We start from the raw sequence: 22,280 nt of genomic DNA, 5'->3' as shown, positions 1-22,280 counted from the left end.
TGTCTGTCTGTCTCTCTCTCTCTCTCTCTCTCTCTCTCTCTCTCTCTCTCTCTCTCCTGTACCACTGAATCCACTTACTGTCACCAGTACATTATTATGTACATTGATAGAGTAGGGGCCACGTTCTTTAAACTGACTCTCGCACTCATCAGTGAGCTCTGGCATTGCTCCTTCTTGTAGGAGCCAGCAGCTTGTTCCATGGCACTCATCAGTGTCTAGGTTTATAATGAATGGTTTTTAGCACGGCAGAACAATGTGGCTTGCGTCTGAGTGGGTCACGGTTCACAGTGGGGTAGGGTAGGGTAAGCCTGCTGCATGAAATAAGAGGGGCCCAGGCTGGGAATGTGGAGGTTTGAGGAGGAGAGCAGAGTGTGGGTCAAGACGGGTAAGCAAACGGACTGCCCTGGTGCAGGGATCCTCTGACTGAAGGCCACAAGGCTGACAGCAGAGGCTGTGGCTTCCTGTGAGCTTCCATAGAGCACTCAGGCTGTCCAGGGCAGCGTGAAAGGGAGGCGGGACTCTTGTCCAGTGTGTCTCCTCAGCTTTGCTCTCCTGATGGTACTATGGGCTGGGCTTAAGCAACAGGAATGTGTTAGTTTTGGACACGAGAAAGCTTGTCAAGATTGGTTTCTTCTGAGGCTTCTCTCTGGATGAGTCTCCTTGTTCCTGTGTCCCTGTGTGATCTCTTCCTACATAGATGTTCCTCAGTTTGATGACATACTGTGCAACCCATGTGAAAATGTATCAGTCAAGAAATACACTTTAAAGCCAGGTGTTGGCGGCGCATGCCTTTAATCCCCCAGCACTCGGGAGGCAGAGGCAGGTGATCTCTGTGAGTTTGAAGCCAGCCGGGTCTACAGAGCAAGTGCCAGGATAGGCTCCAAAGCTACACATAGAAACCCTGTCTCGAAACAGCCCCTCTTCACCCCCCCCCAAGAAATGCACTTAAAACTAGGTAGTGATACACATCTGTAATTCTAGCTACTTAGGATGCTGAGACAGAGAGATCCCTTGAAGCCAGTGTTATATGATTTGGCTCCATCACACACAAAAAGCAAAAATGCATGTATTATGCCTAATGTAGTGAAAAACTGTAGTCCAGCCCAGTGTGACCTAAATAAACTCAAGACACATTGGTATACAGCAGGGTGGAGACCTCTACCACAGATCCTTTTAGTTATAGTGCTGAGTACTTGGTGGGACTTGGAGAGAGCTGTGGTTGTGTGTGAAAAGTAAAGGCAAAAAGACCCTAAGTCAACCACCTCAAGCTGGGATTTGTGGATCCACACAGAAACCTGACCTTGGTTGTGGGTGCTACTGGTTAGCTTGGCTCAGGGCCTACAATCATGGCATTGTTTTAATACGTATTCTAAGGTGCTGAGGTCAGGACTGCAGCATGGAAATTTTGAGAGAATGTGATTCAGACCGTGACATGTCCCTTCTACTTTCCTGCTAGTTTTCAACGATTACCAGAGGATGACTGGCCGAGATATCGAGAAGAGCATCTGCCGGGAGATGTCTGGGGACCTGGAGCAGGGCATGCTGGCTGTGGGTAGGCGTCTGGAGCTTGGCTTGCCTGCCTGCCCACCCACGGGGCAGTATGGGTTGCAGGCTGGGTGCTCAGTGTCCTGCGGTTGAAGGTGATGTAGTGAGAGAACCACAGAATCTGAGTTTGCTAATCTGGACCATCTGGCTGGTGGGAAACCGTGAGTCCCCAGCCTCTGGGACAGAGGGGTCTTGTGTTTGCAGTGCAGCTCTGCAGAATGGAGCTACAGTGTGGGCATTAGTGGGGGCCTGTCCAGCTGCTCTCCTGGAGGAAGGTGACTCACATCCTGCCAAGTTTCCTCTAAAAATACATCCCTGCAGGCGGTTGTCAGCTGCCTGTGATGGAAACACACGGAAAGATTTTTTTACTTGCAACAGCAAAACAGTGTCCATTCTAGGGAATGTGGGCAGAGCTTCCTGCAGGGGAGAGCCTCTTCCAGCACTGTGCCCTCTCTTCAGCAGGAGCCTCCCCCTAATGTGGAGTTGGGTTCTTGCCCTACAACCCTCATCACTTCTCTTTATACTCTCTAGGACACATCAGTTTTCCGTTTCTTTTAGTATGTTTTTCTTGGATCTTTCTGACTAGAACAGGATCCTCATTTCCCTGCATGGCCTGAGAAAAACACATCCCCTTGGCCTCCCCTCTCCACGAGGGTCTTCTGTTTGACCCCTCATGCCTAGGCATCCATGAAATTGTTGCCTCCTCTCATTATTTAGCCCTCACTCTCTGCACAGCCCCAGTGAGTTTTATGCCGTGATGCCAAGAAGGGTGTTAGATTGATGGTCCTACTGTGTGTGGAGCTGCATTCACGGGATCACAGTCAGTAGGAAGAGAAGTAGATGGGTGGTGGCAGGTTTGATGTCCAGGCTTCCTAGGAAGATACTTGGGTAGCGTGTGCCCAGCTGTCCAGCTGCTCTCCTGGAGGAGGTGACTCCTGCAGACCTTGTGCTGTGTGTCTCTTGCAGTGAAATGCCTGAAGAACACTCCAGCCTTCTTTGCTGAAAGGCTCAACAAGGCTATGCGGGTATGTGGATCTTGTGTGCAGGGGGCCCTGATCCAAGACATCTTAAAGCCTCCTGGGTCTAAAGGGTTCCCAGGGGGCTGAGTGTGGAAGGCACAGGAGAGGCTGGGGCCTCAGGGAGGGTGGGAGGGTAGAGGATGGGAGGCCCCATGTGCATACTCTGTCTGGGTGACTCTTCAGGGAGCAGGAACAAAAGACCGGACCCTGATTCGAATCATGGTGTCTCGAAGTGAGCTCGACCTCCTGGATATCCGAGCGGAATATAAGCGGATGTACGGCAAGTCGCTGTACCATGACATCACGGTACGGGCTCAAGGGCCAGTCAGGCCCTCCCTGTCTCCTCCTCCTGTCCTCTAGAGCAGCCCTGTGTTTGGCCTAGTGGGCTTCTTCATCCAGTCACCTCCAAACAGATCACAAGATCCTGAGGACAGGGCAGGTCACAACCCTGTGACCCTACGTGCCCACCCTCTAGGACCCCAGTACTTAATAACTGAACAGGAGTGTCTGCCAATGGCATAGAGAAATCTCAGGCCCTCCCTTATCGTGTCTCTGACTTTCAGAGTCGTCCTCCCGCCCCCACTCTGTGAAGGTGTGCTCCACCAAGAAGAGCTCATGTCCCACGGGTCTGTGGACTCAGCTCTTGTTTGCTGGATTCTAGCTTTTTCTCCATTCATTTTACAGTGGAAACTACCTAGGTAGCTCAGCCCTTGGGTGAGCCTGGGTGTCTGATCCTGACTCATGACCCTTGAGCATTGTCTGCAAACCTCACAGGCAATGGCTCAGCACCTCTCAAGGATGGTAGTTCTCCACAGGTGTGGTGGTGACAGTCTCCACAAGTGGTGGAAGAAACACTGTGTGCCTGAGCTGGGTGGCAGAAGTTGACACTAAGTCCCCAGCACTGCAGGGCCTGGTTTCCAATTCGCATTTGATATTGTTGGGCTCCTCTTTGAAGAGAAGCTAATCTCCATTCCTGTGCTATGAAAATGAGACTGTGTGTAGCAGAGGATTTGTCATTACTGACAGATTGTGGCCTGGGTACTAGTAGGCTGTGACAGCTAAGGAAGCCACAGAGCTTGCCTTTAGAGAGCTTAGGGTGACAGAATGATGTGAAATTTGCCAAGCCTGGCCAACACCCATGGAGAGAGCACAGAGGTGTTGCAAAGATTGATCTGTGAGAAGTAGGAGGCGGTACAGTAATGGTGTCCTCCATGGGTGGTCATAAAGATGATTCATCCAAGGACAGCAATGCTTTATGGTAGAATCCCAGTGTACATGCTCTAGGCAAAGAGCAATGCTGATTAGCCCTGGTTGGTGATCCTTAGGCTGATTAAAATGCTGTTCTAGTTATTTATTTGACTTTGGTAATATGTGAGTGATACTGTGTATATGTATGTGTGTGCATACATGCATGTAGAGGCCTGAGTCAACATTGAGCATCATTCCTCAGGAGCTGTCTAAATGTTGATTTTTTGAGAGAGTCTCACTAGGACCTGGGGCTTGCTGAATGGCTAGGCTGGAATGGCCTACCAGTCAGCCCCAGGGATGTGCCTGTCTCCACCTACCCAGTGCTGGGATTACACACACATGCCATCATGCCTGGCTTTTGGCTTTCATTTTACATAGAATCTGGGGACAGCCCTTGTTCAAGCAAGTGAGGTCTACACTGCAAGCTCTGGGTGGGGATTCTCCCTCAGACAGGCCTGCCTCTCCACATGGACACTTGAGGCTAGAAAGGAAGTGGCTTTGCCTCCCTTGACCCTCACTCTTGTTTCTGCAACTAGGGAGACACTTCTGGGGACTATCGGAAGATTCTACTGAAGATCTGTGGTGGCAACGACTAAGTAGTGACAGTGGCTCGCCTCTGCCCCCTGCTGGCATTGGCCAGGGAAAGGCCCAGAGAGCATCCTTCATTTTTTCCTAGTCTATCCAGTACCCCAGGCACACACACCCCCACCCCCACCCCAGAACCATGGCCTTTTCCTTCTGGTCTCTTTTCATCCCCATACTGTGCCGAAAGGGCCCAGCTGGGCCAGAGTTCTCAGGCAGCCATCTACCCGGCCCTCACAGCCTTTTGCTGTTCAGAATAGATGTTTTTCTTTCCTGGCCTCTGCAATCATTCCTCGTTGCTTGTGACTAAGACTCTCAGCTTTGTTGTAGACATGTGATTTTGTATTTTTATTTGAAAACTTTTTTAAACCATCATTGCCAGACAGATACATATAAGTGTGTTTACTATATACATGTTTCTGAGGAGAGTAGTAAGTGGGTGGGTCACCCCATCCTTGTGAGGGTGTTATATCTGGTGAGAATTATCATGAGTTTTGTTTTTGCCAAACTCACTCCTTTTTTAGAAAAAGGCCAAAAAAAATCATTTGTTCCATCTTCCATGCAAAACCATGCAAGAATAAAGCCAGTCCCCAGCCAGTGGCTGGGATCCTTCTAGTTTGGAATGTGCCTTAAACCTGAATGTCTGTAGCCAAAAGCTGTTTCCAAATTAAAGTCAGCCAGCTCTGGAACATTCTGGAAATGTCTGTCTGGTGCCAGCTTGTTTTCTTCCGCCTTATGACTCAGAGATTCCTGCCCTGTCAGCCAGTGAAAATGGATGTGTTGAACTAGAGACATACTATGGAAATCCCAAGTGTAAGCTACCTGGCAGGGATTGTGTTGGAAGGACTTGCAAAAGATGCTCTCCAGATCCACACAGGGCCCAGGTAGTGACAAGCACAGGTACCCCGAGCCTGATAGTGGTAGAGTTCCCTGAGTGAGGTGAGAATGGCTGGTCCTGGGAAAGGGCAGAAAGGCATTTATACAGTTTCTGGGGTGGTCTCTGGGAGACCAGTGAGGACAAGAGAAACCCAGGGAGCTGCCCCAGCCTCGTGATACCCCGGAACCTCCACTCAGAAGGACACTTGGCTCTGGCCCTGCAGGCTGTCTGCTCCTTGGTGTTCACAGAGGGGAAATATCAGGGACAATGTCTAGGATTCATTTTCATGTCCAGGAGCATAGAGTTTCACTTGCTGACGGGAGGTCTACCCTCACCCTCCCCACCCCCTCACCCCCTATCCCCCACCCCCGTGTTAGAAAACCTAGGATAGTGACACTCCAGAGAGACATGAGTCTAGGCTCCTGAGCCCTGGCCAGAACCCCAGAGAGGCCTCAGCTGAGTACCCAGATGCTGGAGTACCAATCCTCACTTCTCCCCAACAGAATTTTAAAAAATTAAAAAGAATTAGAGAGAGAGAGAGAGAGAGAGAGAGAGAGAGAGAGAGAGAGAGAGAGGCTGGAAGTGTGTCTCTGGATTCCTAGCCATGGAACAGGATTCTCAATGGGCACACAACCTCTCACCTCCAGGAGGGATGACACTCAGTCACAAAGTGTCTGAACTCAACACCAGTGTTGTGAATGGCATTAATAGCCCAAATGTGCACACACCCCGAAGGTCCATTAACAGATGGGTGGACAAGGTGTGGCCTCTTGAACATTATTTAGGCGTGTGAAGGAATGATATATGATACGACGTGAATGAACTTGAGAACTTGGCCGCTGAAAACCTGGTTCCATTCACAGAAGCTGCCCACAGTAGGCAAGTCCAGGAAGGTGAGTGGTTTCTAGAGTGCTGCTGGGAGTGGGGAGAGATGGAAGAGATGGAGGGGAAGTGACTGCCGCAGAGGCTCAGAGTTCTTTTGGGAGTGTTGAAAATGTCCTGGAGTTAAGGAGATGACCTTATAACGAAGTGCACACACTAGAAACCACAGAATCCATGCAAGTTAAAATGGTGAGTTTTGCTGGGTGTACACCTTTAATCCCAGCTTGGTCTACATAGTGAATCACTCCTCCCCTCTCCCCCGACAAAGGTGAATTTTTTGTAATGTGAACTTTGTTTACTGAAAGAATTAAAAAAAAAAAAAAAAAAAAAAAAAAGAGGCTGGAAGTGTGTCTCTGGATTCCCAGCCACGGAACAGGATTCTTAATGGGCACACAACCTTTCACGTGAAGGCAGAGGTTCTGATGCAGGGTTTGGCTCGATGGGACCCAGGTGATCATGTTGCTGGGTGGCACTGGCTGCAGTTTGGTGGCCACGGTTTGAGTAGCAAAGCTGCATAAAGGGCCTTCTGTGTCCCATTATCATTCTGGGCCGCAGGCGCGCCTCACTTTGTGTGACTCAGGCTCTGTGGTCTAAGGTTGGAAGTGCAGATGCACAGGTTACCCAGATCTTCAGGTTAGAACAGCGTGTGGGGTTCAGCTTGTGTGACAGAAGGAGCTGGGGCTGTGGTTACAGAAGTCACTGTTGGCAAGCACAGGGGGCCCGAGTAATGACTTTTATTTTACACAAAGGTGGGGCAGGAGAGCAAAAAGGCCTGGCTTGGTTCTCAGAGGGATGAATGACTTCAGCTGCCAGGCTCCACTGCCCCCTGGTGGTCAGAAGTGATCTGCAAGAGAGGGTGTGCCCTGAGTGAGCAGCTGAGGATGCTGTGCCCACCGATGTCCTCCCTCCAGCTTCCCAGTCTCTTGGGACAACAGTACCAAAACACAGGAGTCAAGACAGGAGCTGGGGATGGTCTGAGCTCCGATAGGATGCCAGGGCCCAGCACACCAATGGGGTGATGTGCCACCACCAACTCTGTCCCTGGGACTGCTGCATAGCATCCCCTGTGAGTTCTGGCTCCACCAGCTGCCAGGGGCCCTAGATGACAAGCCCAACAAGTATCCCTCTGTCGTCTGAGCCACTCACCACCTCCTAGCAGGTCCGGTTCCGGGCTGAAGGGCCCTGGGGGTAGATTTGAAGCCAGTTCCTCCAGCAGGCCCAGCAGACCGGTCACTTCTGCCTCCAGGTGCTCCACCGTCTTCTCCACTGTCTGGAGCAGGAGGGCAGGGCAAAGTCAAGCATAGGAGTTGGGCCAACTTTAGTGATATCCTAAAGAAAACCCACTGTGTCCCAGGTCCCGGTGTAATGCAATAGAGAGGGAACTGGGTGTTGTGGAATCCTGGCCCTCACACAGTCTCTGCTCGGTTTCCCCAGGTAACATCCACCACAGGCTGCACCCTTCAGCCTTTGAAAGATCCTCCTGTCTTGCACTCAAAGGTGCCTAAGCATCTTTTCTGTGTTTGGGACTTGGCAGTAATAGTGCACATTCCTTTTGTTGTGCCGCCTCCTAGTGGCACTTTTATTATACAACAGGTTTGGGATTTTAAAGTTTTGTTCCTAGGGATTCCTTAAAGGGTATGTGTTCTATAGATCCCGGTGGCAACCTAACAAAGTTCTGTTTTGTTTTGTTTTGTTTTGTTTTGTTTTCAAGACAGGGTTTCTCTGTGTAGCCTTGTCTGTCCTGGAACTCACTCTGTAGACCAGACTGGCCTCAAACTCACAGTGCTGGGATTAAAGGCCAGTACCACTGCCACCTGGCTTCAGAACAGTTCTTTAATGCAAAAAAAAAAAAAAAAAAAAAAGTATATCAACTACATTACAATAGCATTCAAATGTTGAAAACTATATATTATGGCCAGATGGTGGTGGCACATGCCTTTAATTGCAGCACTCAGGAGGCAGAGGCAAGTGGATCTCTGTGAGTTCAAGGCCAGCCTGGTCTACAGAGCGAGTTCCAGGACAGCCAGGACTGTTACACAGAGACACTCTGTCTCGAAAAAACAAATAATAATGAAAAAACCCTACATATTATTTTGGTTGTTGATGTCTGTAAGCTCAAAAGTCAGTAGACTGAGACAGGAGGATTACCACAAATTCCAGGCCAGCTTGGGATATAGAGTATGATGTTTCTTTCCAATAATTATTTTATCATTTTAGGAGTGAGGGGCAGAAAGGTCAATGTCAGTCTTAGGAGATGTCTGCTCTCTGTCTCTGTCTGTCTCTGTCTGTCTCTCTCTCTCTCTCTCTCTCTCTCTCTCTCTCTCTCTCTCTCTGTGTGTGTGTGTGTGTGTGTGTGTGTGTGTGTAGGAACACACTCATACCATAATCGTGTGTAAAGGTCAGTTTTTTCCTTCCCCTCTGTAAATTCTGGGGATTAGGCCAGGTGGTGGTGGCGGGTAGATCTCTTGAGTTCGAGGCCAGCCTGGTCTACAGATGGAGTTCCAGGACAGTCAGAGCTACACAGAGAAACTCTGTCTTGAGAAACCAAAAAGGAGAAAAAAGAAAGAGAAAGACCTAAGAATCAGACTCAGGTCATCAGGTTCAATGGCTGGCACCTGGTGAGCCATCTCACAGACCTCACCTTGCCTTTGAGGCAGGATTTCTTACTGCCTTACTTTTGAGGCAATGATTAGGTTACGCTGACTGGCTAGCAAGCACCAGAGACCCTCCTGCCTCTTCCTCTCTGGTGCTGGCATGCCACTATGCCTAGTTTTTTGTTTGTTTATTTTTTTTGTGGGTCCTGGGCATGGAACTTGGGTCCCTGTGCTTGCATGGCAGGTGCTTTACAGACTGAGCTATCCTCCCCCCATTAGCATTTTGCTATACTAGTCCATGTACTTATTAACTCACTAAGTAGCATAATCTAACAGCAGGCCCAGCGATTGCTGCCTGCCATCCTGACAAAATGAGGGTGTATAGAGGACATGCTGAAGTGGGGGTGTGTGTGTCCATGCTTGTTGTCTTAGCACTCAAGAGGCAGAGACAGCCAGTTGTGGTGGCTCACTCTGGTAGGATTTGCTGCAGGAGGCAGAGGCAGAAAGATCACGAGTTTGAGGCCAGCCTGGGCTACACATTTGCTGGGTGTTGGTGTCCCACACCTTTAATCCCAGCACTCGGGAGGCAGAGGCAAGCGGATCTCTGGGAGTTCGAGGCCAGCCTGGTCTACAGATCGAGTGCTAGGATAGGCTCCAAAGCTACACAGAGAAACCCTGTCTCGAAAAACAGAGAGAGAGAGAGAGAGAGAGAGAGAGAGAGGCAGAGAGAGAGGCAGAGAGAGAGGCAGAGAGAGAGGCAGAGACAGGAGGATTGCCATGAGTTTCAGGCCAGAGTTCTAAACCAGCCATGGCTACATAGTGAGACCCTGTGTCACCAAAAAACAAAACAAAACAAAATAAATAAAAAAAAGAGGCTGGCAAGGTGATTCAGCAGGTGAAGGCACCTGCCACAAACTCTGACAACCTGAGTTAAATCCCTGGGACACACATGGTGCCTGCCACAAACTGTGATAACCTGAGTTAAAATCCCATGACACACATAACAGAAGGAAAGAATTTAAAAGTATCCAGCAATTGCTGGGTGGTGGTGTTGCATGCCTTTAATCCCAGCATTTGGGAGTCTGGGGCAGGTGGATTTCTGAGAGTTCCAGGCCAGCCTAGTCTACAAAGAGCTCCAGGACAGCCAAGACTGTTACACAAAGAAACTATCTGGAAAAAACAAACAAAAAGTATCCAGCAATGAAGATAAAACTTTTCCCCAGCCGGGGGTGGGGGTGGGGGTGGTGGGGTGGGTGGTGTCACACACCTTTAATCCCAGCACTCCAGAGGCAGAGGCAGGCAGATCTCTGTGAGTTCAAGGCCAGGCTGATCTTCAGTTCCAGGAAAGGCTCCAAAGCTACACAGAGAAACCCTGTCTCCAAAACAAAACAGAACAACTTTCCCCCACACAAATTTATGAACCCCAAGTTATAATTCATGACTGCTTCACAAAATTTGATGATTGAATTTCCACCTTCCCCAACTTGAGAACAATCTTGGGCTGAGTATCAGCAATGCCTCCTGGGAGGTAGGGTGTGTCAGACATTGCTCAGCTGAACACCCCAGTTAGAGCAGACAGTATTTAACTGGGTGGTTGGGGAACAGCATTGGCCTGGGTTTCCTGACAATTGATTCCACAAAGCCTCCAGCCCAGCAGAGGGCCATGAAACTTTATAATCCCTCCCTCCTGTGCCCTTGTTACCTCTTCCATGATGTCTAAACGGCCTTGGACAGCCACATGTCTGTCACAGCCTGGGCTCCAAGCTATATCTTCTCTGGAGGAGCTGGAGGACTCAGCAGCTGTAGGGGAAACAAGTCTTGTCACTGTGGGGTTTCCTTGTGGCACTAGAACATCCTGTACAGCACCAGGCTTGAGTGAAGTGGGTGATAAAATGGGACACAAGGACGTAGATGAAGATGAGCACCACCCTAACCACTCCTGTCTCCAGACCCAGGAGGGCTTCATCAAGGAGGTGGTGTCTAGGCTGGGTAGGCTTGGCTGCTTGCGCAGACATGGAAAGAAGCACATCTCCTCAAACAAGGCTACATACTTCAAGCCTTTGTAAAGCTGGGGGCAAGCATACATCCTGACATACTTCTGCCTGCATACCTCCTGCCTATGTGTGATCAAGTGCATCCTGTGCAGTTGGGGCAGCAAACCTTGCTTACAGAAATGAAAACACGTGGCTTGTTATCTTACATGAACAACAGCCCAGCATTCCTGTCCTTGGGCAAGTGGGGCTTACAGTTTAGAGGCATTTTTGGACATTTTGGGACGTACTTTGTAGACCAGGCTGGCCTTAAACTCAGAGATTCACCTGCCTCTGCCTCCTGAGTGCTGGGATTAAGGGCATGCACCACCATGTCCTTTTTTTGTTTTTTGTTTTTTGTTTTGTTTTGGTGTTTTGTAGACACGGTTTCTCTGTGGCTTTGGAGGGTGTCCTGGAACTAGCTCTTGTAGACCAGGCTGGTCTCGAACTAACACATGCCTGGTTTTTATAGGTCTCTTAAAGACAGTAATTTAAACCTAAAACATAACTTTAGCCCTCACATTCCACTTGACTACATCTGGAATTATCTAAACCCCAAGCAGCTCAGCACACCTATGAGGGAATTTCTTAATTATTTTAATTAATTAATTTGGGGGGGTTGTGACAGGATTTCTCTGTGTAGCCCTGGCTGTCCTGGCACTCACTCTGTTGGCCAGGCTGTCCTTGAACTGAGAGATCTGCCTGCCTCTGCCACCCAAATGTTGGGACTAAAGGCGTTTGCCACCAGCCACCACCGCCCGGCTTAATTTATTGTTAATCAGAATCTTTTGAGATGGGAACATCCACCATCTGGGCCCCACCCACCTTCTGCTGGCAGCCTATATAAAGGACACAGAAGATGGAAGCTTGCTGCTCTTATTCGCCTTCCTGCTCTCACTAGCAAGTCCATTCCTTCACTGGCATTAGAGACTAAGTCTTCAGGATTCCAGCATATACCGAAGACCAGTGGATATATTCAGCCTCACGGAACAAACTCCTTCTGTATTTTTGGACCTTTCATTGGTAGTCAGCCATTGTTGAACTAGCTGGACTACAGCCTATAAGCCAGTTGAATAAATCCACTTCCTATATATCTATAGATTAATTTTTAGTCAGGGTACTCTAGAGGGAGAGTCATTTGATTAGTTCTGTCCCTCTAGAGAACCTTGACTAATATACCTACACAACTCTTGACTCATCATTCTCCCTAATTGAGGTTGTTCCTGGTGTCACCAACACTGACACAAGAAATCAGTACCTGGTTCTGACCTTGCACTACAATGGGTGCCTCTGAGGCATTATTACACTTGGCCGAGCCTTTGGAATGCCTGTCCCCAGGAAGCAGGTGCCCTCCAGGAGAATAGAGAGGGGATGAGCCTAAAGTGGCAGGAAGGGCTAGCAGGGCTGAAAAAGAGCCATGAATGTCTCTGGCCTGTGCCATCCCATTCTATGGGATGTGCTTAGTGTTGAAGTGTAATGGGAGGGGAAGGGAAGGTCAGAGATGGGAAACTTGGATTCTGGGAATTTTTTTCAGGAAGCCTCACCTGGAAGGAAGGGAGAGAGAAAGGAAGGGAGGGAGGGAGACCAGCTGGCCATGGCCAGAGAAGGGTGTACTATTGTCTTGGGTGTTTTCTTAGGCTTTGGAGAAACCCAGCCCTGCTTAAAGGGACAGGAAGGGAACAGAACTGAAGTGTATAGACACTTCAGACACAGGAAGCCCTAGAATCCAGGATCAGAGGAACAGGGAAGAGAGAGAAAATGTGGTGAGTGAGCCAGTGGCAATGCCCACTGCTACAATTCAGGTCTCAAATGTCCTCTGAAGGCCCATATATGGACCTTCCATTGGCAGCCAGACATTGCTGGACTAGCATGGCCTGTAAGCTAATCTAATAAATCCACTTTCTATGTATCTATAGATAGAGTTTTAGTCAGGGTTCTCTCGAGGGACATTCTATCAATCAGTTCTATCTTTAGACAGAACTCTGGGGATTTAAAGGCTTAGTACTCAGAGCAGCAGGGCATGGGAGGGTGGGAGGAGTCTGATTATAAGATGATGTGGACTGTTGGTAGGTGGGGCTTAGGGGGATGTTGTTAAGTCGTTGGAGTGTGCCCTCTTACTCCTTTTTTTTTGCTTTTTGAGACAGGATTTCTTTGTGACTTTGGAGGCTGTCCTGGAACTAGCTCTTGTAGAGCTAGGCTTGAACTCACAGAGATCCACCTGCCTCTGCCTCCCAAGTGCTGGGATTAAAGGTGTGCCCCACCACCACCTGGCCTCTTACTCCTTTTTTGTTTGTTTCCTGTCTGATAAGGTGAGTGGTTTTGTAATGTACTCCCTCAAAAACAGCAGCCCAAAGCAATGGGGCCAGCTGACCATGGACTCAAACTTTTACCACAAGTCAAAGTAAACCTTCTATCTCTTTTAAGTAGATTGCTTCAGATATTTTTGTATTGTAATGGCAAGCTAAGTAATAGAGAACCTTCTGTGAAGGAGAACATGATTTCCCTGTACTGAACTTAGAAAAAGCCCTGTTCAAAAGACAATGTTGCCGCTATGGATTTGGAGAAGGGAAAAGAATGTTATAGTGGTGTTGTGATTTGAATGTGAAATGTTCCCTATGGGCTTATGAATTTGAATAATTGGTCCCCTGCTAGTGGTGCTATTTTGGAAGGTTATGGAGCTTTTAGGAGATGGAAGTTTGCTGGAGAAAGTATGTCACTAGGAGTGGTCTTTAATATATATAATATATATATTATATATATATATATATATATATTTATTTATTTATTTATTCTGTTCCCCTTCTCTGCTTCTGGGTTGCCCAGGTGATAGGATGAGGTGGCCTCATGCTCCTACCACCATGCCTTCTCCACCTTGGTGGACTGTAACCCTCTGGGACTGTGAGCCAGAATAAACCTTTTCTCAAAAGTTGTTTTGTCAGAATATTTTATCATAGCAACAGGAAAGCAACCAGGATGAGTGGTATGCTGTCTATGTTTGTAAGTTGGTCTTTGGGAGACCCATATTAGAATATTCCTTGCTAAAATGTTAGTCTTGGATTTACTTCAGAATTACTTGGGCCTGGTGGAGAGACAGCAGGAAGCATGAATGGGCAAACACAGCAAAGACCCTGGGAGTGCACTCAGCTATCCCCTCTACTTGTTTTGTTTTGTTTTGTTTGTTTGAGACAGGGTTTCTCTGTGGCTTTGGAGGCTGTCCTGGAACTCCCTCTGTAGACCAGGCTGGTCTCGAACTTACAGAGATCCACCTACCTCTGCCTCCCGAGTGCTGGGATTAAAGGTGTGCGCCATCGTCACTGCCCAGCAGTATCCCCTCTACTTTTGTGTACATCGTTTTCCTGTTTATTTATTTTTATTTTATGTGAGTGGTTTTGCCTGCATGTACTTAAGTGCACTATGTGCATGCAGTCTGAGAAGGTCAGTTAGAACAGGGCAGCAAATCCTCTGGAACTGGAGTTACAAACAAGATAGCTGTGGGCCTCCTCGAGGGAGCTAGGAATTGAACCCAGGTCATCTGTAAGAGCAGCAAGAGCTTTTAATTGCTGAACCATCTCTCTGACCCAGACAGTTATTTTAAATTATGCATATGTGTCTGTGTCTGTGTGCTGGGTATGTGCATGTGAGTGCAAGTGCCTACAGAAGCCAGAAAAGGGCATAGCTCCTCTGGAGCTATAGCCACAGGCAGGTGTCAGCCACCTAATATGGGTGCTGGGCACTAAACTAAGGTCCTCCATGAGAGTGGTACACTTTTAACTGCTGAGCCATGTACCTTGCCCCTTAAGTTTTTTTGTTTTTGTTTTTGTTTTATTTCTGCTTGTTTGTTTGTTTTTGCTTTTTCAAGACAGGGTTCCTCTATTTAACAGCCCTGGCTGTCCTGGCACTCGCTTTGTAGATCAGGCTGGCCTCAAACTCACTAAGATCTGCCTGCCTCTGCCTCCCGAGTGCTGAAGTTTTTTTTGTTTTGTTTTGTTTTTAATAATGTAACTCAGTTGCCTGGTGGGATTGTTAGCTAACAGCAGAAGCCATGATGGGCTGAATGAGCAGATATAAAATGGTGAGAACAAGGAAGAGCTCTTCAGTCCAGACCTCCCTGCTGGAAGGCTTTGGCTCCATGATCTGAGATGGCCTTTGAGAGACAGGAAAAGAGGTTCAGACTAGCCTTAGTGAAGGGACTCCACGGGGTGGGGGTAGGGGTGGGGGGCTCACCCCAGAGAGAGTTAGGAAAGGCAGGAAGTGGTGGGCTGTTCTGGGAAGATGAGCCTGCACCCTGTCTGTATGCTCTCTCTGCCTAGGGGCCTTCAGCCAGCTTACTTTGGGAGCATCACTTGCGCTTGCTGGAAGTTGGCAGCCTTGGGTATCTTGAGCAGCATATATCTGCTTCTCCCCACTGGCCTCAGACCCTGTACTCCACAGTCTGTGATGAGGTCTGACTTGGCTCCAGAGTCCCTCTAGGGAAGAGGCTGGGGTGAGGTCGATCCCTCAGTACTAATCCCTCACATCTGGATGGGGCTGTGCTCTGAGCTCATCCAGGCCTCCTGACAGAAAGCTTGGAGCACAGCCCTAACAACTGTCCTGCATGACTTGCTCCCTCCCTGCGGAGAACCTCAGCACTGCTGTTTGGAAACACCCTGAAGACCCTTCTCAGCCTACACCCTCAGCCATTAACTTTCTGGCCTCCACAGCCTCCTCTATCACACTGGGTGGAGTTGGCTTGAGACTGTGTGCCAGACATAGCTCTAGTGGGAGTTTGTCTGTCTTTCAGAATTTGCTTGAGTCCTCAAAGGACAGAGCTAGACTGAGTAAGGGGGGAGTCTTCTTTGGTGAAAAAACCTTAGGCAAGTCAAAAACTGAGCTTTCTCTCTCCCCTCCCTCCTTCCTTCCCTCCCTCCCTCCTTCCCTCCCTCTTTCTCTTTCTCCCTTCCTCCCTCTCCTCTCCTCTCTCCCCTCTCTCCTCTCTCTCTCTCTCTCTCCTCATCCACTATGGGTGGAAAGGCCGGAAGACTGTTGTGTTATCTCACTAGACCGTGAGCCAAGGCCATGGACCCTCCACCCTCTGCCCTCCCTACTCTGCCAGTTGGGAATGGATTTCCTAGGGCATGGGGTTGTTTTCTTTGGCCTGGCTCCTGCTTGAAGCCGTGTTTGTACCCTGGATGGTGGCCATGGGTGAAGCAGCATCTTGTGATGAGGGGAGCCCAGAGACCAGGAGGGGTGCTGGGCTGGCTGACCTAACTAAAGAGGCTGGAACACCAGTCTTGTCCTCTATATGGCCCCGCCTAGTCACAGCCCTTCCAAGGTAAACTAATGTACCCGGGACTCACATAGTGAGAAAGTACCCACACTTATCATCAAAGCCATATTCTATTTTTACCAGCAACACTGGCCACTTGGGGTTAATGATATTTGACCACATTCCGTATAATAGAACAATAAACTTTACCACATCCAGTACTTGTATAAATATTTGTGATGCATTCAAATCCATCAGCGGATTTTGATTTTTCTTAAAGAGAAGCAGAGTCGTATTTTAAAGGATTGCATGGGGAACTCTGCATGGAGCCGCTCTGACTGAAACAGGCCAAGGATCCCGGAGCACTTTAAGAGAGAGCTAGATTCCAAGAAACTTTTGTTTGGTTTGTTTTTGCTTAGGGAGTGGCAGGGCACTCTATCTCCCTCTTTTGTTCTGAACCTTCTTCTAGACAATCCTGGGCCACTGGGAAACTTCTCTGTGTCCTTCCCTCGCTTTCCCTTTGGCTGAGTTAGTGTTTTCCTTAGGATGCTAGTTAAGCTGCTGTAATGAAGAGGCCCCGTCAATCACCACCTCCTGTCCATTGCCCCCTCCTATGTCCATTCAAAGCTAGACTAGCTGACGGTCAGGCACAGAGGCAGCTCTGCTCCTGAGGCTAGACATGATCCCAGATTCTGTCTTGCTATCCTGTATTTTTTAAGCCACTAATTATAATAAACTAACCATCCCCAAACACCAGCATGCTGAGGCCTCAACCCACCCAAGATAAACCTCACCAACATACAACTGGGGGTCAGAGGCACAGTCCTCACTCAACTTCCTCATGTTGTGAGAGATATGTCTGTCCTTCCCTGTCTCCTCTGTGGCTTTGGAAGTTGTCCTGGAACTAGCTCTTGTAGACCAGGCTGGTCTCGAACTCATAGAGATCTGGCTGCCTCTGCCTCCTGAGTACTGGGATTAAAGGCATGCGTCACTACCGCCTGGCTGAGAGTCATTTTTTCTTATACTACCTATAGAAGAGGAAGGGACTGCAAAGGTATGAGACACAGAATACGTTTCTGTCTCTATTCTCTCATGTTGGTTTCGTCCTCACCATATTCTTTTTTTTTTTTTTTTTTTTTTTTGTAGTAAGAAATTCTATGATTTAAAGGTGTGGGTAAGGGCGGTTATACTTGCTTACAAGAGGAGATAAAGGGGGCTGGAGAGATGACTCAGTAGTTAAGAATGCTGGCTGTCCTTCCAGAGGTCCTGAGTTCAATTCCCAGCACCTACATGGCAGCTCACAACCATCTATAACTGCAATTGTAGAGTATCCTCTTCTGGCCTCTGTGGGTCCCAGGCATGTGTGTGCACAGACACACCCATATACATCAAATAAAATAAAAAAAAATAAAAGACACAGGGCTGAAGAGAAGGCTATGTTTTAATTATAAAAAGTAAAAGAGCTTTGTTAGTGGTGGTGCACACCTTTGATTCTAGCACTTGGGAGGCAGAGGCAGGCAGATCTCTATGAGTTCAAGGCCAGCCTGGTCTACAAAGTGAGTTCCAGGACAGCCAAGGCTACACAGAGAAACCTTGTCTTGAAAAACCCAAACAAACAAACAAATGAAAAGACACTGAGGGTTCTTCTGACACTTCAAACTCAGCTGAGATTGGCCTCCATAGGGGAGCTGGTAAGATAACTCATTGGATAACAATTATACAACAGCACAATCCTAGAGACCTGAATTCTATCCTGGAACCCACATAAAGGTGGAAAGAGAGAACTAACTCCTCAAAGTTGTCCTCTGACTTCCTCACTTGCACTGTGGCATGCAAACCCACATGTGCAACAATAAATAAATTACTTAATTAAATGTCTTTATGATAACACAAACCATTTTGTAAAGAGGTTTTATAGAATAATATGAAAATATCCCAACATAACAATTGAGAAAGTCTTAAACAGTTTATAAGAATCATAAATGACTACCATGCAGTTGAAGAAAAAAAGTCTATCCTTAGCAGGAATCAAAGACATTCAATTAAAATAATAAAGATGGGCTAGGGATGTAGCTCAGTTGGTAGGATGTTTACCTTGCGTGTTTGAGGTCCCAGGTTTGATCCTCAGCACAGCATAAAAACAGAAATGGTGGTATACATCTCTAACCCCAGGGAGGTAGAACAGGAGCACCACAAGTTCAAAGCCATCCTGTCTACACTGTAAATTCAACACCAGCTTGGGCTACAAGAGACCTTGTCTCTTAAAAGATATATTAGGACTGGAGAGATGGCTCAGAGGTTAAGAACACTGATTGTTCTTCCAGAAGTCTTGAGTTCAATTCCCAGCAACCACATGGTGGCTCACAGCCATCTATGATGCGATCTGGAGCCTTCTTCTGGCCTGCAGGCAGAAAACTGTACATGTAATAAGTAAATCTTTAAAAAAAATAAAAAAATTAAAAATAGCTGGATGTGGTGATGCATACTTTTAGTGATGGTATTTGGGAAGCAGAAGCAGGAAGATCTCTGAGTTTGAGGCCAGCCTGGTCTATAGAGCAAGTTCCTAGACAGCCAGGGCTACACAGAGAAACCCTGTCTCCATAAACATATATGTTATGTAGAAAGTATTTTTTGCAAAGAAAAATCTAACTGGAATTAGATCAAGCTTCTGTCTAGTCATTAATCTTACAGACAATACAAGAGTAGAGAAACACTGAATAACAGCCAGGGAATTCTATCAGCGAAATCTAAATAAGCCAAACTTTTCTCAACAACTGATTTCAAGTAAAAATGAACATCAGGATGGAGAGAAAGAGATTACACAGTTAAAGAGACAGCAGACATGTCAACCAAATTCAACCAGCCATGTAACCTTTGCTTGGATCAAACAAATTAAATGTAAAAACAAAACAAACAAAAGCAAGTAACAGTCAAGACACTTGAGCTTGATGAATGTTTTATAACAAGGAATTATTATTATTATTATTATTATTATTGCATTGCAGTCTGTTTATAGATAAAATGTAAGGTGCTGGGCCCTACACTCTAACAGAGTGTGCAGGACAGAGAGGTGCATCAGAAGTTAAGAGTGCTGACTGTTCTTGCAGAGGACCTGAGTTCAGTTCCCAGCACCCACATGGTGGCTCACAACCACCTGTAAGAGTTCCAGGGGACCCAACACCCTTTTCTGACTTCCACAGGTTCGAGCATGGATGTGGTGCAAGCACATATCTTAGACATGCACACATAAAGTAAGGTAAATGGGGGGGCTGGAGAGATGACTCAGCCGTTAGGAGTGCTGACTGCTCTTACAGAGGACCTGAGTTCAATTCCCAGCTCCCACATGGCAGCGCTCAACTGTCTGTAACTCCAAGATCCGACACCCTTATACAAACATACATGCAGGCGAAATGCCGATGCACATAAAATAAAAATAAAATTAAAAAAGGTAAGTGTTTTACAAGGAAATACCTAAACTCATACAAAAAGGCAACATGCAAGTGGGGGAGGGACTTGCTCAGAAGAAAGTCTCAGTGAGTGGAGGGAGTAAGAGAGGGGTTCGGGGAGGGGTATGACACTGACAAATTTCATCATACCTATGAAATTGTGAAACTTGAAAAAAAAAAAAAACTTGATGGGCTGCAGAGATGGCTCAGTGGTTAAGAGCACTGCCTGCTCTTTCAAAGGTCATGAGTTCAATTCCCAGCAACCACATGGTGGCTCACAACCATCTGTAATGAGATCTGGTGCCCTCTTCTGGTGTGCAGGCAGAATACTGTATACATAATAAATAAATAAATCTCTTTAAAAAAAAAACTTGAAAAATAAGTACAGTGCTTGGAATTTCCTTCAAAATAACCCAGGGATGCTGGGTGCACACTGAAAGGTTCAGGCAGATACCTAAGCAGCTTAAAGGGCCCTGTGTTGCGTGGCCACATCATGGCTACATCACTCATTATGGGGCTGTGTAGGGACTCAGTATGCATTCGAGAGCTCCCCCTTTTAAACCTGCAGCACTATTCTCCTCTCTCTCTCTGGTGGTTGATCTCTCTCTCTCTCTCTCTCTCTCTCTCTCTCTCTCTCTCTCTCTTTTTCTCTGCCCTGCTCTGTTCTTCCATTCCTCTCCTCTCCCCTTCTAGCTCTCCCGCTCTATAATAAACTGGTTAATGTGCTCTCTATAGTTCCATGTCCATCTCTCAAATTTCTAATTCTTTTTTTTTGGTTTTTTGAGACAGGGTTTCTCTGTGGCTTTGGAGGCTGTCCTGGAACTAGCTCTTGTAGACCAGGCTGGTCTCGAACTCACAGAGATCCACCTGCCTCTGCCTCCCGAGTGTCAGATTTCTAATTTAAGCAAAAGAATAACACACACCTTTAATCCCAGCACTCAAGAGGCAAGAGACAGGTGGTTCTCTGTGAGTTTGAAGCCAGCCTGGTCTACAGACTGAGTTCCAGGACAGGCTCCAAAGCTACAGAGAAACCCTGTCTCAAAAAAAACAAAATAAAATAGAATAACCCAGGGATGACAGCAGAGGTGAGATTATAAGTGAAATGAGGTTACTTAATTAGAACTTAGTTATGGTATAATTACATTATAGTAAATCTATTTATGCTGTTATTTTGAATTCTTTTTTTTTTTTGTGACCAAACATTTTCATAGTCAAAAGTCATGGAAAAACTGTGCTCCACAGTATGAACAAGGAAGGTGTTGAAAATATCTTCAGAAAAAAAATAAATAAAAAAGAAAATATCTTCAGAAAGTTAAGTGACAGTATGGTGTAGTCTGGAAGGAGAGAACTTGGGAAACTACATTGGTACATCCACACTCTCCTCAAAATCTGTTGGAAAGGACATGCATATCAGAAAGCAAAGCAATGTTTAGAAAGGGTTGTGACTCAAAGTGTCAGGAAAAGTGATTTGCAGCAGGGACAGTTCCTTCCTCTGGGAGGTACCAGCTGAGACCTGGTCCCCACCTCTGCCACCCATGCAGAACTGACAGGAGGGTCTGAGGGGAAATGGATGTCGTGCCTTGTGAGCTGACTTTGAGCTACACAGAATGCCAGTCACTCCTTAACAGAGGGGGAAACTGAGGCTAGAGGAGATGATGATCTGAGGGAACTAGTGTTGTGTGTTCCCTGGAGGACACGTCCTTTCTTACACTCTCTGAAGCCAGCCTGTGAGGTGTAAAGCGATTCCCCCCATAGAGACGCCCTTTAACAATCAGTTAGTCTCCCTTCTCTCTGTGGGCCTCGAAAAACAGTCAGAGCCACAGTCTTTGGTGCCAGGCATTTCTGCTTGGCTGGACCAAGAACCCAAGAGGGCCAGAGGCCTGGAGTTTGGTGCTAGGTCTGCTAGGTGCTGAGGCCCCGAGCTCACTCCTCACCTAGACATCAAGGTGAGTCATAGCTCTTGGACCATTCTGGGAACCTGGAAGATGGCATCCTCACCTCACTACAGACCCTTCCTGGCAGGTGAGTCGGTATCTTTTTTCCATCTGTCTCCTCAGTGGTGGTGCTGGCCCTGCCCGGATCATTGACCCTTTCAGACTCTTCATCCATCACCATGCCCTTTGCAGTCCTCCTCTGGATGCTCTGGCCCCAGGGCGGCCACACCCTGCAACTGGACCTCCGCCCAGGCCTCGCTCTCCTAGGCATCCGGTTGCCACATTCCTTTCCCCAAATCTTTCCCGGTTTCTTCCTGCATTCCCATTTCTTTCCTTCTTGTTTGTGCTTTTCTCAAACTCCCTTCTCTAGCTCTCCTGGTCCACACGGGTTTATCTTCAACGCCTCTTCCGCTCTCAGCCTCCCCTCTTCTTATTCATCTCTCTCCTTTAACTCTTCCCTTTTCTGTCCCGGTGTTTCTGTTTTCTGTCACCATCACCTTTCCCTCCCTCCACGACTCCCGGTATCTTTGCCTCCGGTTCCTACCTCGCCGTCCCGGGGTGTCCCTGGGTCCCTGGCCCCACTCGCCCGCCTCGACGCCAAGCAGGGCGAGCCCGGCCAGCGCGCAGAGCAGCGGCTGCATGGTTCGGATCCACCGAGCGCAGCTGTGTGTTCGTAGCCGCCTCCCCGGTATCGCGCCCGCCCGGCCCGAGGAAATGCAGCCCCAGCCAAAATTCCTGGGCGGCTCCGGGCTTCTCTAGTTCTGGAGAACCCGCCCCCTCCAGAAGCCCCACCGTACCCTGCAAGAAGGCGCAGCCCAGGATCCCATCCCCAAGGCTACCTCTCCACAGGGGCATTCCGTCCAGCACCCCACACGCCA

The 22,280-nt window shown here is 47.8% G+C and overlaps 2 protein-coding genes across 4 annotated transcripts in view; one reads left to right on the top strand and one right to left on the bottom strand.

Moving 5' to 3' along the window:
• Positions 1-5,098, top strand: part of Anxa11 (annexin A11) — a 44,630-nt gene extending 39,532 nt beyond the window's left edge. For all 3 annotated transcript variants that reach the window (XM_027389086.2, XM_035452266.1, XM_027389087.2), the window contains 4 exons: positions 1,457-1,552; positions 2,512-2,570; positions 2,748-2,870; positions 4,349-5,098. In XM_027389086.2, coding sequence (XP_027244887.1) covers positions 1,457-1,552; positions 2,512-2,570; positions 2,748-2,870; positions 4,349-4,408 — 338 coding nt within the window. In that variant the 3' untranslated portion in view covers positions 4,409-5,098. The remainder of the gene's footprint in view (positions 1-1,456; positions 1,553-2,511; positions 2,571-2,747; positions 2,871-4,348) is intronic.
• A 1,857-nt stretch (positions 5,099-6,955) lies between these two features.
• Plac9 (placenta associated 9) lies at positions 6,956-22,043 on the bottom strand. The gene is made up of 3 exons (XM_035453074.1): positions 21,947-22,043; positions 10,450-10,547; positions 6,956-7,423 (listed from the first exon to the last, which is right to left on the bottom strand). The coding sequence occupies exons 1-3, from the start codon at positions 22,041-22,043 to the stop codon at positions 6,956-6,958; spliced, it is 663 nt and encodes a 220-aa protein (XP_035308965.1).
• Positions 22,044-22,280: the final 237 nt, after the last annotated feature.

The sequence above is a fragment of the Cricetulus griseus genome, assembly GCF_003668045.3.
Source record: "Cricetulus griseus strain 17A/GY chromosome 1 unlocalized genomic scaffold, alternate assembly CriGri-PICRH-1.0 chr1_1, whole genome shotgun sequence".
Lineage (NCBI taxonomy): Eukaryota > Metazoa > Chordata > Mammalia > Rodentia > Cricetidae > Cricetulus > Cricetulus griseus.
The sequence above is the reverse complement of the archived record's forward strand: the minus strand, read 5'-3'. Positions and strand labels throughout refer to the sequence as shown.

What these genes read in the sequence shown, in the direction of transcription:
- Plac9 (XM_035453074.1), bottom strand. Translation starts at nt 22,043, where the DNA reads ATGCAGCCGCTGCTCTGCGCGCTGGCCGGGCTCGCCCTGCTTGGCGTC. An exon ending in GGACACCCCGGGACGGCGAG is followed by an intron (nt 10,548 to 21,946) that starts GTAGGAACCGGA and finishes TTTCCCCTACAG; the next exon opens with CTGCTGAGTCCTCCAGCTCC. An exon ending in GTTTAGACATCATGGAAGAG is followed by an intron (nt 7,424 to 10,449) that starts GTAACAAGGGCA and finishes CTCCTGCTCCAG; the next exon opens with ACAGTGGAGAAGACGGTGGA.